The sequence below is a fragment of the Heterodontus francisci genome, chromosome 8 (assembly GCF_036365525.1).
Source record: "Heterodontus francisci isolate sHetFra1 chromosome 8, sHetFra1.hap1, whole genome shotgun sequence".
NCBI lineage: Eukaryota > Metazoa > Chordata > Chondrichthyes > Heterodontiformes > Heterodontidae > Heterodontus > Heterodontus francisci.
In genome coordinates this window covers 108,107,108-108,124,638 of record NC_090378.1, presented here as the reverse complement: position 1 = coordinate 108,124,638, position 17,531 = coordinate 108,107,108, and the positions used below count along the sequence as shown (strand labels likewise).

The 17,531-nt window shown below is 40.7% G+C and overlaps 2 protein-coding genes across 11 annotated transcripts in view; one reads left to right on the top strand and one right to left on the bottom strand.

The window, feature by feature from the left end:
• ralgps2 (Ral GEF with PH domain and SH3 binding motif 2) overlaps nucleotides 1–17,531 on the bottom strand; it is a 556,829-nt gene that overhangs the window by 183,946 nt on the left and 355,352 nt on the right. The window lies entirely within an intron of this gene.
• The window catches only part of angptl1a (angiopoietin-like 1a), a 35,754-nt gene that overhangs the window by 9,935 nt on the left and 8,288 nt on the right, over nucleotides 1–17,531 (top strand). Inside the window, exon 2 of the mRNA XM_068037891.1 lies at nucleotides 12,496–12,689. Coding sequence (XP_067893992.1) covers nucleotides 12,496–12,689 — 194 coding nt within the window. The remainder of the gene's footprint in view (nucleotides 1–12,495; nucleotides 12,690–17,531) is intronic.

Here is a 17,531-nt window from a genome sequence, read left to right as displayed (position 1 = left end):
GTTGTGAATCTTTGGAATTCTATACCCCAGAGGGTTGTGGATGCTCCATCGTTAAATATATTTAAGGCTGGGATAGACAGGCGGGAAAGTGGAGTTGAAGTCTAAGATCAGCCATGATCGTATTGAACAGGCTCAATGGGCCATATGGTCTACTCCTGCTGCTATTTCTTGTGTTCTTATGAAGAGGTGTTTGAAAACATCAGAACACTCTCATTTTCCTAATATGACATCACCTGAAAGTGGTAATTTTGCGCTTAGAAGTGGTTTATATCACTGCATCATGTTTGTCAACAAAAATGGTTTGCCATATGTTTTTATAAAATGTGCCCTTTTAAAAACAAACAGAGGAATTGGATGGCACAGCAGGCATCCTTTTAGATGTGGACTTGGATTCAAGTCAATCCCAGACAGGTAGATTGAATTTCTCATTTCTCCAGTGGCTATGCCAGTTTCAAGTAATTCTAGTTCAGCCAGTTTCAACTTCATTCTACATGAGCAGATAAACTTCACAAAACTATTCTGAAATCAGATTTACTTGGCTGTTGTACTTAAAGAAACCATAGAATGTTGTCATAACATAGATGGGTCTTCACCTTATGTTCTACCTGCTTTTCGATCATTTGACAGACCTTAGATGGCAAACACAATAAAATGTTCTTTTTCTGAAATTTATAGGGTAAATTTCCATTTGCACAGTCCTGGCATTGCACTTTGCTCACTGGGAGTGCACGTTGGGAACCTGCACATGGGCACAAACTGTTTTGCAAACTAACATTGGATCTTAGATAGAATTTCACTCAGATATCTCTTACCTTGCTCAGTTGACCTGGACTCAAGAGACATTACAGAAAATGGAGTACTGGAAACCAGATGCACCCCTACAGTTCCCCATAATTGAGATTATAATGATATTTGGAGTAAATTCTTTAGAAACTCAAATCATGCCCATCTTGTGTGCCAGGAGGTAATTACCAATCCATATATCAGAACACAAAATTGGGAAGAAATTTCTAAAATGTAAACACAATTTAAAAACATTTTATGAAGTGCAACAATCTAATAGCAATGCTGAACAACTAATAATATAGTAGTCATATTTCAAGGGACAAGAGTTAACCTCATTCCAAATTTATAGTCTCAAATATGCTCTTGCGTGCAACTGTGCTGGTTACTCCTGTAAACAGTCAGTGCAGCTTACGTTTAAAGGTCTTCCCATCAACATCCTTCACTTCTGTGCTGAACGGTATGAGGCAACCTATTTCTTCCACTGCTTTTACATTGATCAGATTGTGCTCTGGGTTATTTATGCAATAAAGACCCTTTATGTGCGACAGCTTGTTAGCCTGACTCTCAACCACAGGAAGATGGGCTCGATACGATGGCGGAGTGGTTATTAATCCACTCCCAACAGACTCAAGTATCTTGCTCAATGTAACCCAGTATTTAGATACTCAAATTCTCATCTCAGCTTGGTGGTGCACCCAATTTGTAACTATGGTATATTATAATCTGTACTTGGGCGTCACATTTGGGGAAAATCATCCATGCCGAGTTGGCAGAAACCAGACGGCAGGGATTAGATCACCAGTCCATGCATGTCCAGGGAGAATATCCTACAAAGATATCTCATGCCATGCCCATACGAATAGATGTGGCCTCACTGCAATTAGTGTGAACATTTGTTTGACCGCTTGAGATGAGATGCCGACTTGCTTAAGAAACCTGCAAGGAGACAATAGATTCTCATAGCCAGGTTGAAATTGATCAATTTGAGGAAACCCATCTCATCCCTGAGTACTGGGGTGGCAGAGTTGGCAGAAACCAGAGTGTGGGAGCTATATCACCAATCCACACATATCCAAGGGGTATACCTCATCTACGCCTGTGTTACCTCCAGACTTGACTACTCTAAAACACTCCTGGCCGTCCTCCCAAATTCTATCCTCTGTAAACTTGAGATCATCCAAAACTCTGCTGCCCATTGTCCTAATTCGCACCAAATGCTGTTCACCCATCACCCTTGTACTCACTGACATACAATGGCTCCCAGTTAAACGGCAGCTTGATTTTAAAATTCTTATCCTTGTTTTCTAATCCCTCCATGGCCTCAACCCCTCCCTATCTCTGTAATCTCCTCTAGCCCTACAACCCTCCGAGATATCTGTACAAATTCCAGCCTCTTGAGCATTCTTGGTTTTAATCGCTCTATCAGTGACGGCCAGGCCTTCAGCTGCCTAGGCCCTAATCTTTGGAATTTCCTCCCTCAACCTCTCCACCTCATTTGCATCCTTTAAGACACCTCTTAAAACTAATTTGTTTGACCAAGCTTTTGGTCAACTGCCCTAATATATCATTACGTGGCTCGGTGTCATATTTTGTTTTATAATGTCTCTGTGAAGCACCTAGGAATATCTTTCATGAATTTTGAAAAACTACTGTCCTGGGTATTTGATTTATCAAGCAATCAAACAAAACTTGAGAAGCTGTCAGAAAGAAATCAATGGTTTGGTTGAGTGGGTGGAAAAATGGCAAATGGAATTCAATCCACAAAAGTGTGAGGTAATGCATTTGGGGAGGGCAAAAAAAGCAAGGGAATACGCAATAAACAGGAGGATATTGAGAGGGGTAGAAGAAGTGAGAGACCTTGGAGTGCATGTCCAGAGGTTCCTGAAGGTGGCAGGACAGGTAGATAAAGTGGTGAAGAAGGCATATGGAATGCTTTCCTTTACTGGTCGAGATAGAATTCAAAAGCAGGGATGTAACACTGGAACTGTATAAAACGCTGATTAGGCCACATGTGGAGTATTGTGTACAGTTTTGGTCACATTAGAGAAAGGACATAATTGCTCTGGAGAGAGCACAGAGGAGATTTACAAGAATGTTGCCAGGGCTTGAAAGTTGCAGCTAAGAGGAAAGATTGGATAGGCTAGGGTTGTTTTCCTTAGATCAGAGGAGGCTGAGGGGTGACTTAATAGAGGTGTACAAAATTATGACGGGCCTAGAGTCGACAGAAAGGACCTGTTTCCTCTAGTGGAGAGGTCAATTACCAGGGGGCACAGATTTAAGGTGATTGGTAGAAGGATTAGAGGGGACATGAGGAAAAACCTTTTCACCCAGAGGGTGGTGGGTGCTTGGAATTCACTGTCAGGAATGGTGGTAGAAGAAGAAACCCTCAATTCTTTTAAAAAGTACCTGGACATGCACCTGAAGTGCTGTAACCTGCAAGGCTATGGGCCAGATGCTGGAAGGTGGTATTAGATTGAGCAGCTTGTTTTTTTTCCGGCCGGCAGAAATACAACAGGCTGAATGGCTTCCTTCTGTGCCGTAATTTTTCTATGGTTCTATTAGTCCTTCATTTGAAGCTGAAGGGAAGGAGTTATGGTGATAACGATAAACTAAGTTAAACAGAGGATTTCAGTCATTTGTTGTGTTTGCAACAGTTACCAAGGAATTGTCTGAGTGACTGTCATTTTGATACATTCTTCCATGTACACGTGCCTCCAAAGCAGTTAGGGTCATCTCACTGACAAAGTCCAAGTGTAGAATTTTTTGCATGGCAAAGCTGTGGAAAGGCGATTTTTAAAAAATTCTTTCATGGGATGTGGATGCCACTGGCAAGGGCAGCATTTGTTGCCTATCCCTAAATTGCCCTTGACAACTGAGTGACTTGCTAGGCCATTTCAGAGGGCAGTTAAGAGTCAACCACACTGCTGAGAATCTGGAGTCACATGTAGACCAGACCAGGTAAGGATGGCGGATTTCCTTCCTTAAAGGACATTAGTGGACTAGATGGGCTTTTACGATAATCAATGATAGTTTCATGGCACAATTAGTGAGACGAGCTTTCAACTCTAGATTTTTTATGAATTAATTGAATTTAAATTCCACCAGCTGCTGTGATGGGAGTTGAACCAGTGTCCCCAGGGAATTAGCCTGGGCCTCTGGATTACCAGTACAGTGCCATTACCACTACACCACTGTCTCCCCTACATTAAGCAGCATTTAAGAAGGAATGCATCCCACAAGTTATTACCCACTCCAAAAGCCTAGTGGGAAGAGGAGGGGAAGCTTAATGTGGTAATTGTAGGGAATTCAATAATTAGGGGGACAGATAGCATCTTTTGTAAGCAGTATCCAGAGACCCACACTGTATGTTACCTAGCTGGTGCCAGGGTGGAAGGGGCTAGAAAGAACATTGGAAAGGGAGGGAGAGGATCCAGTCATTGTGATCCATGTTGGGACCAATATAGGTAAGTGGCCCTGTTCAGAGAATATCAGGAGCCTGGAGCTAAATTTAAAAAAATACCTTAAGGATTAATTCTCTGGTTTATTACTTGAGTCACATACAAATGGGCATAGGGATAAACAAATTAGGGAGGGGAACATGTGGCTGAAGTAGTGGTGTGGACAAGAGGGGTTCCATTTCATGGGGTACTGTTACCAGTACTGGGACAAGAAGGAACTGTACCGTCGTGATGTGCCCCATTCGAATCGGGCTGCACATAAAAGATGATTAAAGTGGAAATTTTATGCTTAGAATTAATAATCTTGTACACCTCTATAGAGTCATAATAAATAGAAAAGGATTTAAGATTGTAGTTGGAGTTGTGTATAGGTCTCCTGTCAGCAGCTGTAAATTGGCAGAATGTATTATTGCAGGGATCAGACAAGCGTGTAGTAAAGGCAGTGTGGTTTTAATGGGAGATTTTAACTTCCACACAGATTGGGATAAGCAGATAAGCTCCTAACAGAAAGGTAGTGAATTTCTTCAGTGGGTTCAGGACAATTTTCTGCAATAATATGTCCTGGAACCAACAGGCATGTATGCCATATTCAATTTAATAATGAGCAATGAGCCACATTTAGTTAACACCTAATGATAAATGAACATTTATCAAACAGCAACCATATTATTGAGTTCGATGTTGTGCTTGAAAGTATGAATCGTGAAACAGCTCTTAAAGTTCTAGATTTAGATAAGGCTAACTTCAACAGAATGAGACAGAAACTGTCCACAGTAAACTAGGCAAATGTGTTAATCGATAAAGCGATAAAGACCAGTGGGGGAATTTAGCATGATACAGAACCAGTTTATACTCCTAAGGGGCAAGATCTCCATTTGTCAAAAAAAAGCAACTGAAGAGGTAAGGGACAACATAAAGCTAAAAGAAAATGTATACAAGAACACAAAAAATAGCATTGATCCTGGTGAATGGGAGAGTTACAAGTAACAGCAAACAGTAACAAAATAGATACTAAGAGCTACAAAATGGAGTATGAAAAGAAAGTTGCAAGGGATTTTAAAATCAACACAGGAAAAAGATAGTTAAGAACAAATGGGCCCTTTAAAAACTGATAATGGCGATATTATAAATGAAAATAACGATGAACAGGTTAAACAATTACTTTGTGGCAACATTTACAGTAGAGAAAGAGGATAGCATGCAGCACATCCCAAGGAAACTAATTTGAAATCAGGGATGGGCCTCAACGTAATTAACATAAGCAAACTAAAAGTGCTGAAGAAAATAATGGCACTAATGATTTTCATCCTTAGGTTTTAAAGTAAGTTGGTGAGAATATTGTTGATACCCTAACTATGAGCTTCCAAAGTTCTCTTGATTCAGGAACAGTTCCTTTAGTTTGGAAAATTGCACGTCACTCTACTAATTAAGAAAGGTGAGAGGGGAAACCAAAGCATTATAGACCAGTTAACCTAACATCTGTTGTCAAGAAATTACTAGAATGTATAATTAAAGATGGAATGACTGAAAACCTTGAAAGTTTTCAGCTGATCAGAGAGAGCAAACATGGATTTGTAAAGCGTAGGTCATGCTTGAAGAACCTGACTTAACCTTTTGAAGAGGTAACTGAAGTATTGATCAAGGGAATGTCCATGGATGTTATTTATATAGACTTCCAGAAGGCATTTGATAAAGTCCCTTATAAGAGACTGTTAGCTGAAGTTGAATCTCATGGAATTGAGGACAAATTATTAAGCTGGTTACAAGATTGGCTGTGCAGCAGGAGACAGAGAGTAGGGATAAAAGGCGCGTAGTCTAATTGGCAGGATGTTACTATTGGCATCCCATAGGGATCTGTATTGGGACCTCAACTATTCTCTGTATTTATCAATGATTTTTTTAAATGTATTTTTCAGCTGATTGATGTACTTTTAAGAAGAATTGGATAATTTATTCTGTTCGGCATCACAGCAAGATAGCACTGAGATAGGGCCAGCTAGCTGGATTGGAGCAGCCACTTAATCTAAATTCAACCAAAGGATCAGACAGTCAGTTGTGATTTTAATCACAGCTGTCTCTGTATCCAACCATCATGTTTAGCCAATTGCTCTCTGAGCTTTCATAGGGAAGCCAATATTCAGTTGTACAATTACAAAAGCTCCTTGCTGTGTAAACAAAAACACACTTAACCTATAATTTGACATAATTTGCAGATCCCAGATTCCGAAACACCAAACTATTTCCCATTGTACTGCACATAAAAAAAGGTTTATTTTTCTTATCAATTCCACTACAGACTGGGGTGAGAATAGAATAAAAATTTTGGTTGCGGTTTATTGGAAAACAAACTGCCCTGTACTAATGAAACACAACAAGCTGAAAGGGCAATGGGGTTATGTAGTCCGCACATAGAACACAACAGTAATTCTTTATTTCAATCACTTATACTTGGGTTAATCTGAAAGTATACAAGATTTAAGAATACAAACAAATAATTCATCTCGTAGTGCATATCAATATTATTTCTTCGCGTTAAAGCATCAAATAGCTGGTAGTTTCACTAAATGAGATTATGTGTCACAAGTGTCTCATCTACATTTGATTTGCAACAGTAACAAAACCCTTTCACATCCACTCCATGTGTATTACCCCATTGATACTAAATCGAACAGATTTGTTGTATTGGTTGATTTTGTAACATTTTTATATCCCTTTTCTTCCTACAATTTTAACTCCTCTTTTTATATCCTTTACTTAATTGTAAACCAGACAAAGTAACTAAAGTGGCAATACTTCCACTGGAGGTTGTGCTTACCTGTGCAGCAGCTCCTGGGATGGGGATATAAACCTTCGCTGTCAAACGCACCCATGTTTTTACTGCAGCAGGCTGAATCATGGAACTATGCATGCCCACCCCCAAAAAGGCCAGTAAAGCATTTGTTCTTTCCAAAGGGTCTGCATTGCACCTTCCCCAAGCCACTGGGAAGAGAAAAAAATCCCAGTAAAAGGTCCCAAATAAACTGAAAATTGCATTTGTGCAAGCTTGAGGTTCTGATACTAAAGAAATCGCCCTGCAATATAAACCTTCTATAGTGCTGGGTCTGCAACTGGCATTACATAACTACCTCTGAAGCAGTCCTGCATTGTAAATACATTTGTGCTGTATTGAGACTAATACCATTCAGATACTGATACAGCTAAGCAAGAGTCTATGGTCTAAAGGTTTTAACTCCCACACTATTTTCTGCCTTTATTATAGCCTCTGATAGTGCAAATCTGGTGATGAGTGAATATGAAGTGCAGCAAAGTCAGGGCAATGATTATTCATAATGTAGTACCAATTTTAATCACAAGAAATTGTGCAGGAACAGCACTGGCTACAGTCTCCACTGAACTGTCAACATCTACTTATTTTCATGTACTTCTGATACACGAGACTTCTACCTTAGCCAAGAAAAGGTTGGTAATTTAGTGGTTGGGGGTGGGGGGAGGTGAAGGGGGGTGGAATCGGCAGCAAAACTAGAAAATTCTGGCACCACTCCAAGTCAGTCAGGATCTATATAGCAAACAGAAAAAAAACATTTCAGCATCTGTAGTATTTAGCTCTTTATTTATATTGTGGGAGTAGATTCCTGAACTCTGTCAACAGTAGATGCAAGCCTTTTAAACGGTGTACTCACACACTTAAAATGAGCTCCAGCTTCTCTTAATGGTTGGAAACAAATTCTTCACTCGTTGCTCTTCCAAGACAGTGAACATGAAAGTCAAGACCATGTTGTGCCTTCGAGAGAATGGAGTTAGAGGGCAGGAGGTAAAATGAACCAAGGCAAGCAGATGTAATTCAGTCCCCATTTTCAAGTCATACTATCTGACCTTATTTCCATGATTCTTCAGATCACTTTTAGAGTGGAAACTGCCTTAAAAAATGTGTTACATTGGACCAAATCTTGCTTGGAAAAATAATGTTAATGACGCACACCGTTATTAATGCACAGATCAACCAGCAAATTCAGGGGATTAAGAGACATGTCGTGAGTTGTGAATCTCCAGAGCTTATTGGGTGATTTACAAACAGCATCTCAACAACACATTGGTTGATATCCAAAACTGATATCAGCACCAACTATGTCCTACTGGTACATAATTGGTTAAAATATTCGCCATTCTGATATAGGCATAAATCTTCCGAAGGAATACCAAGCAACTCTCTAAATTCCAGTCAGAGAATACTTCGTCATCCCAGACTAAACATCACTGACCACATCCTCAAACAGCTTGTTGAGTTAAAAATTTTCTATTTTACATTTTACTCCGAAGAATAAATATTAGGGAAAAAAGAAATTGCTTTCCCGTACCTCATTGGTTTTGTTATTTAATGGTATTTCCTTACAGAAACCAACAAAAACATCAACCTGGCACTCTGTCTACATAATTTGAAGCTCCATCAACTGAGTTTCAGATCTTGCAAAGAAAGAAGTGCTGCTGACTTATTAGCAATAAAAGGGAACTAATAAGTCTCAGAACAAGACTCTCTGTAGATCATAGTTTGCCTACAAACTGAAATCAGTGATCATTTGCCCATTTAATTTTATTAATCGAATAAAAAGAAAATTTAGATCCAGAATCAGATTCCTGAAGAGCAGATCCAACACTCAATAAGAAGGGCACCAGTAAGAATTCGAGTATGAAATTAGCTAGTCCGTTTGCCTGTGGCATTTCTTCAGTACTCAGGTTATTTTTCTACACAGCTGCGTTCTTTCACCAGAGAATATACTATGAATAAAAGTTCATGGTTATCCAGATCTCCAATTATTATTTTATTTTAATTGCCAGTGATTAGAAAGTAAGTTAAATAATTTGCACCCACAGTGACATAATATTTTGATTCCTGAAACCCAAATATGGAACAATGGGTGATAAGTTGTCCTGGATCAAACAGCATGCGATAGACAGAGCTAAGTGATCCCATAACCAACGGATCAGATCTAAGCTCCGCAGTCCTGCCATATCCAGCCATGAATGGTGGTGGACACATAAACAACTAACTGGAAGAGGTGGCTGCACAAATATCCCCATCCTCAATGATGGGGGAGCCCAGCACATCACTGCGAAAGATAAGGCTCAAGCATTTGCAACAATCTTCAGCCAGAAGTGCTGAGTTGATGATCCATCTCGGCCTCCTCCTGAAGTCCCCAGCATCACAGATGCCATACTTTAGCCAATTCGATTCACTCTGCATGATATCAAGCAACGACTGAAGGCACTGGATACTACAAAAGCTATGGGCCTTGACAATATTTTGGCAATAGTACTGAAGACCTGTGCTCCAGAACTTGCCGCGCCCCTAGCCAAGCTGGTCCAGTACAGCTACAACACTGGCATCTACCCTGCAATGTAGAAAATTGCCCAGGTATGTCCTGTACAGAAAAAGCAGGACAAGTCCAACCCGGCCAATTACCGCCCCCATCAGCCTACTCTCTATCATCAGTAAAGTGATGGAAGGTGTCATCAACAGTGCCATCAAGTGGCACTTGCTTAGCAATAACCTGCTCAGTGATGCTCAGTTTGGGTTCCGCCAGGGCCACTCAGCTCCTGACCTCATTACAGCCTTGGTTCAAACATGGACAAAAGGGCTGAACTCAAGAGGTGAGGTGAGAGTGACTGCCCTTGACATCAAGGCAGCATTTGACCGAGTATGGCATCAAGGAGCCCTAGCAAAACTGAGGTCAATGGGAATCAGGGGGAAAACCCTCCGCTGGCTGGAGTCATACCTAGCACAAAGGAAGATAGTTGTGGTTGTTGGAGGTCAATCATCTCAGCTCCAGGACATCACTGCAGGAGTTCCTCAGGGTAGTGTCCTAGGCCCAACCATCTTCAGCTGCTTCATCAATGACCTTCCTTCAATCATAAGGTCAGAAGTGGGGATGTTCGCTGATGATTGCACAATGTTCAGCACCATTCGTGACTCCTCAGATACTGAAGCAGTCCGTGTAGAAATGTAGCAAGACCTGGACAATATCCAGGCTTGGGCTGATAAATGGCAAGTAACATTCGCGCCACACAAGTGGCAGGCAATGACCATCTCCAACAAGAGAGAATCTAACCATCTCCCCTTGACCTTCAACGGCATTACCATCGCTGAATCCCCCACAATCAACATCCTAGGGGCTACCATTGACCAGAAACTGAACTGGAGTAGCCATATAAATACCGTGGCTACAAGAGCGGGTCAGAGGCTAGGAATCCTGAGGCGAGTAACTCACCTCCTGACTCCCCAAAGCCTGTCCACCATCTACAAGGCACAAGTCAGGGTGCGATGGAATACTCTCCACTTGCCTGGATGGGTGCAGCTCCAACAACACTCAAGAAGCTCGACACCATCCAGGACAAAGCAGCCCGCTTGATTGGCACCCCAATCTATAAACATTCACTCCCTCCACCACCGACGCACAGCGGCCGCAGTGTGTACCATCTACAAGATGCACTGCAGCAATGCACCAAGGCTCCTTAGACAGCACATTGCAAACCCGCGACCTCTACCAACTAGATGGACAAGGGCAGCAAATGCATGGGAACACCACCACCTGCAAGTTCCCCTCCAAGTCACACACCATCCTGACTTGGAACTGTATCACCGTTCCTTCACTGTGGCTGGGTCAAAATCCTGGAACTCCCTTCCTAACAGCACTGTGGGTATACCTACCCCAAATGAACTGCAGCGGTTGAAGAAGGCAGCTCACCACCACCTTCTCAAGGGAAATCAGGGATGGGCAATAAATGCTGGCCTGGCCAGTGACGCCCACATCCCATGAATGAATAAAAAAAAGGCACGGGAAGCTCACTACTACAGAATAAATGCTGTTTTATTGTAGAAATAACACAACCCAAAGAATGGTATAAATCTATTCTCAATAATGCGCAAGATTAAACTTTGACAAAGGCTTGCTGTTTAACCTATCAACCTTGCTACAGCACATAAGTTGAGGACAGAAAAAAATCTTCAGGTGAAAATGTCATTAACAGTTTATTTCACTCCCTTTCAAACTTATATGCAGAAACTAGCAGACGAAGAACCACATCATCCCTCTTTTTCTTTAAGGGAAATACAACCACACACAGCACACACGTTTCTTGTGCTCAGCGTTTCAGGTTTGTATCCTTGCATGTTGTTGCGAAAGGCACAGCAATGTGATGAATTTTTGCTACTATGTATACTAATTTTTTCCAAATGTTACAGTTGCTTTTAAGGTACAGATGCTTCCTGGATTAAACCTCACTAGTGTTGAGCTTTAAAAATACTAAAAAGTAATTTTAATCCATTGAAATAGTAAAATAAGCAGAATGAGCAATGGAGAATGTGGGAAATACAAAGCTTGGCCAACCTGTGAGGAAGCTCTCACTTATGAATGCATCAGTATACTTGCTGTATGTCGGCAAGTAGTTAAATTGTTAAAATGTAGTCCAAGTCTCTTCAAAATCCTGGATATATCTTTGTGTAACAAGTAAACTCCCAGTGCAGAGAGAACACTCCGTCCTCGTTCAGTTGGTGGTTCTGGTATTTCCCCATGTTTCCCGCCATAGCACACCACTATTTAATATTGATTGGACACCATGTGAACCAGGATCTGACTGTTAAGACTAGCTACTCTACCTTTATGAATGTCTGACTCTGTAATGCTTTGCTGATATTTTTCTTGGAGTGTATGTTCTCCAACTCTATGTACGAAGAATAACATTTAAAAACAAACAAAAAAAAAGTCTGTGTATTTTTGCAATGAAATGAGCTGAGAGCTTCTGACATAGAGCTGATGGAGCTAAAAGTTATATCTCCAAAAAAGTTTCAATTCAGCATTTTTAAAATTTGTCAATCTAATTTGATTGTTCTAAAACATTTTGAAATATCTTTTTTGGTCACAGGTTCATTAAGAATAAACAGGATAATATAATTACAAAAGCAAAATACTGCAGATGCTAGAAATCTGAAATAAAAACAAAAAATGCTGGAAATACTAAGCAGGTCTGGCAGCATCTGTGGAGAGAGAAACAGAGTTCACATTTCAGGTTGCTGATCGACCTGAAATGTTAACTCTGTTTCTCTCTCCACAGATGCTGCCAGACTTGCTGAGTATTTCCAGCAATTTCTGTTTTTATTTAGGATGATATAATTCTCTGGTTATAAGAAATAGTTGGCTTTAATAGCAACATGCCTGCACAAATATATAGGGTTGGTGATTACTGTCCCTTTACACAGGTCCCTGGAAGGATTGCTACCATGTCCGGCAGGCTGGATATTCAAACAGTGGTATGTACCTAATCAAACCAGAAGGCACCGATAAGCTAATGCAAGTTTGGTGTGACCACAGCCATGATCAGGGAGGCTGGACAGTTATCCAGCGTAGGGTTGATGGGGCAGTCAACTTCTTCAGGAACTGGGAGAACTACAAGGTAAACCTGTCAAGAACTTCACTTATTTTGTTTAGTGGGCATTTGTGCTCGCCAAGGTGTGACAACACACTTTGGCACTGGTGATATTATGTACATCTCACGGGTCAGATTTGATCAAGATATATTGCACAGTTCCCTTCCACCACACTGAAAACATGCCAAACTGACAGCCTTGCTGCTCTCACATAGCAGCAGTTTTCAAACTTTCATGTGTGAGGGACACCTGCAAATATTGACAACACTCCAATGGAACTCTGGTCATAAAACTTCCAAAAGGTACCTATAACAACCAAATGGTAGAGTTCCATGGCCACAGATAGTGTTTTATTAGTGTTGGCAACAAAAATGTTGTGCTTGAAATGCCAATCTGTCCAAATAACAGATGCCCTGACAGAAATCCAGATTTTGTGTTAAGACCACATGGGCCCCTTGAGAACCATTTGCAAACTTCAGTTTGAATACCACTGCTGCAGAGCACTTTTATTTTTTGACAACCTTTCCCAGTTTGGTCTCCTTTTGTGCCAATTCAGGGCAATTCTGTATTGCGTGCCTGTCACAGATGTTCACTACGTCACAAAACTGCATGGCTATTAACGAAAATCACAATGAAACACTGTGATTGGGGAGATGATTGGGGTGTGCGGGGAGGGGGGAATAATCACAATTTGCAGTTAAGGTCGAATGACCAAACACAGGCTTTCCGAAGAATGTCAATTTCTCTAAAATTGATGTTGCAACACAAGCCACTATGTTATAACTAGAGTTTGCAAAAGAATCTATTTTGATCAAAATGGTACTGCTAGTTCTGGTCTTCCCTATCGTACAAAAGTGTCTTCAACAGCAGACTAGATTGTGAACTGCATGTGAGCTGTGAACATGGAACTACATTCATGCCAATTGTCAAATGTTACAAAGTAAAAATAGCTGTGTTCTCACGGATAAACTTGGAAACCACAGACAACTTTAATTGTTTTAAAAATAAGACAGTGGCACCTAGGAAGAGACGTTATGCAAATCTCCACCTGTAGTAATATGACTGGTGCAAACAGGAGATGGACCCCATTCAAATCACCACAGGAGCAAACAGGTCATACATGGTGGAGTCCCATTTGAAGTGGTTAATTCAAAACCACCTGCTAAAATGTACAATGAATTTCGGCAGATCTCAGCCAAGCCACGCCACTTAAATGTCAGGCATCCCAAATCTTATATAAAGGGAGAATACTCAAATCACTTGCCAACACCCATGAGTTCCAGTAGTTTCTCAGCCAAGCCACTGGGTTCAGGCGTTTCTCTGTGAAAAATCAAAGTAAAGTCCATTTTGTTCCAAGGAAGCAGTGCAGAACACTCACCAAGATTATAATTTTGTGAGTGCTCACAGATTAACTGACAACACATTGGAAGGATTTTAGGTTAAAAATACAATACCTAAATTGTGTACAACAAATGTGGAAATGAGTAGCTATGCAAGGCAGACAATTTAAAGTGAGCAGAAAATGGAAAGCTCAAACTGATTGGATATACACATAAATATGACATGACTGGCAGAAAGAACTGAAAGATGTTTATTAAGTATTATACCAAGTGATGTTGGTAGCTTCACTAAACAATTTGGAAAAGGTATTTTGCAAGGTTGAACATTATGAAGAAATGTACCATTAATCATGAAAACTTTTCTCATGAAAGCCTTGTTCAAGATCTTAAATTTATTGATTTTGCTGAACTACCAAGCAAAAAATCTCAACACCACAGGCTTTAAAATTTTATCTATAAAAGAAATGTTCATCAGTCCAGAATAACTTAATCATTGCCCTGACTTCCAGCGTAATTTGTGACAATTGGTGTTTGGCAAAACTATTCCATACCAGCATTTGCCAATCCCCCTTCAACAGCATCTTCCAAACCTGCAACTTCTACCACCTAGAAGGACAAGGGCAGTAGATGCATGGGAACATCACCTGCAAGTTCCCCTCCAAGCCACACACCATCCTGACTGGGAACGAGATCACCGTTCCTTCACTGTTGCTAGGTCAAAACAACCTGGAACTCCCTCCCTAACAGCACTGTGGGTAACATTGAGTTTTACACCATGTGAATTTGCTCTGAAAAGAGCAGTTGCTTCCTTGTAAAAAAAGGGAGTTCTTAGAAGAACTGGCCTCAACATTTTGGGCAGCATACTCTGCCCGTCGTCTGGAGGAATAACTAGAATGGGTGGAAACCGTTGTTTTATATGTGGTGGAGAATGGGAATGTGGTTGGATCTAACTGCTGCTAGCTCATTGCATGTTCTTGTCCTTGCTGCTATTGGCCGACTAATTGTGTTCCATGATAGGTCGGTACGTACTATTGCTTTGAAGGTGGCAGGACAAGTCGATATGGCTGTTAGAAAAAAAAGCATATGGGATCTTTGGCTTTATAAATAGAGGAATAGAGTACAAAAGCAAGAAGCTTCTGCTAAACCTTTATAAATCACTGGTTAGGCCCCAGCCAGAGTGTTGTGGCCAACTCTGGGACTTTTGGACGCATGTCAAATCCTCGGAGAGGAGATTTACTAGAATGATATCAGGGATGTGAGACTTTAGTTACGTGGAGAGACTAGAAAAGCTAGGACTATTCTCCTTACAGCACAGAATATTAAAGAGAGATGTAATAGAGCTGTTTAAAACCATGAAGGTATTTGTAAGAGTAAATAAGGAGAAACTGTTTCCAGTGACAGAAGGGGCTGTAACCAGAGGTCACAGATTTAAGGTAATTGGCAATAGAACCAGTGGCAAGATGAGAATTTTTAATTTTTTTTATTAAGAAGCAAGTTATGATGATCTGGAATGCACTGCCTGAAAGGGTGGTGGAAGCAGATTCAATAACAACTTTCAAAAGGAGGAACATAGGAGCAGGAGTAGGCTATTCAGCCCATCAAGCCCTCTCCGCCATTAAATACGATCATGGCTGATCATCAACTTCAATGCCTTTCTCCCACCTTATCCCCATATCCCTTTATGTCATTAGTATTTAGAAATCCATCAATCTCTACTTTAAACATACTCAATAACTGAGCTTCCAAAGCCCTCTGGGATACAGAATTCCAAAGATTCACAACCCTCTGAGTAAAGAAACTTCTCATCTCTGTCCTAAGTGGCTTCTCCCTTATTTTGAAATTGTGTCCCCTGATTCTAGACCCCACAACCATGGGAAACATCTTACCTGCATCTACCCTGTCTATCCATTTAAGTATTTTGTAGGTTTCAATGAGACCACCTCTCATTCTTTGAAACTCTAGAGGATACAGGCCCAGTTTCCCCAATCTCTCTTCATACGACAGTCCAACCATCCCGGGAACAAGTCTGGTGAACTTTCGTTGCACTCCCTCTATGGCAATAATATCCTTCCTAAGGTAAGGGGACCAAAACTGCACACAGTACTCCAGGTAACCAAGGTTCTATTCAATTGAAGCAAGACTTCACTACTCCTGTACTCAAATCGTCTTGTGATAAAGGCTAACATACCATTAGCCTTCTTAATGCCGACTGCACCTGCATGTTAGCTTTCAGTGACTTATTGACGAGGACACCCAGGTCCCTTTGTACATCTATACTTTCTAATCTCTTACCATTTAAGAAATACTCTGCACATCTGTTCCTCTGACCAAAATGGATAACCTCCCACTTTTTCACATTATATTCCATCTGCCATGTCCTTGTCCACTCACTAAGTCTGTCCAAAACCCCTTGAAGTCGCTTTGCATCTTCCTCACAACACACATTCCCATCTAGTTTTGTGTCATCCGTGAACTTGGAAATACATTTGGTTCTGACATCCAAATTATTGATATATATTGTGAACAGCTGGGGCCCAAGCACTAATCCCTGCGGTAAACCACTAGTCACACCTGCCAATGCGAGAATGACCTGTTTATTTCTGCTTTCTGCCTGTTAACCAATCCTTAATCCATGCCAATATATTACCTCCTATCCCATGTGCTTTAATTTTGCTAACCAACCTCCTGTGGGGGACTTTATCAAAAGCCTTCTGAAAATCCAAGTATACTACATCCACCAACTCCCCTTTATCAATTTTGTTAGTAGCATCCTCAAAATAAACTCCAGCGGATTCGTCAAACATGATTTCCCATTCATAAATTCATGTTGACTATGCCCGATCAGATCTTTATTCTCCAAGTGCCCATTTATCACATCTTTTAGTATAGATTCTAACATTTTCCCCACTACTGATGTAAGGCTAACAGGCCTGTAGTCCCCTGTTTTCTCTCTCCCTCCCTTCTTAAATAGTGGGGTGACATTTGCTACCTTCCAATCTGCAGGAACCATTCCAGAATCTATGGAATTTAGGAAGATGATCACCAATGCATCCCACTATCTCCAGTCTGGGATGTAGAATATCAGGTCCTGGGGACTTATCAACCTTCAGCCTCATTAATTTCTCCAGTACAACCTTCTCACTAATACTAATTTCCTTCAATCCCTCATTCTCCTTGGTCCCTTGGATCTCTAATTCTGGGAGATTTCTTGTATCTTCTTCAGTGAAGACAGACACAAAGTAATCATTTAGCTTCTCTGCTATTTCTCTATTCCCCATTATAAATTCTTCTGACTCTGCCTGTAATGGCCCCATTTGTCTTAGCCAAACGTTTTGTTTTTACGTACTTATAGAAGCTTTTACAGTCCGTTTTTATGTTTTTTGCTAGTTTACATTCATATTCTATTCTCCCTTTCTTTATCAGTTTCTTGGTCCTCCTTTGCTGTATTCTAAAATCCTCCCAATACTCAGGTTTACTACTATTTCTGGCAACTTTACAGGCCTTTTCTTTTAATCTTATACAATCCTT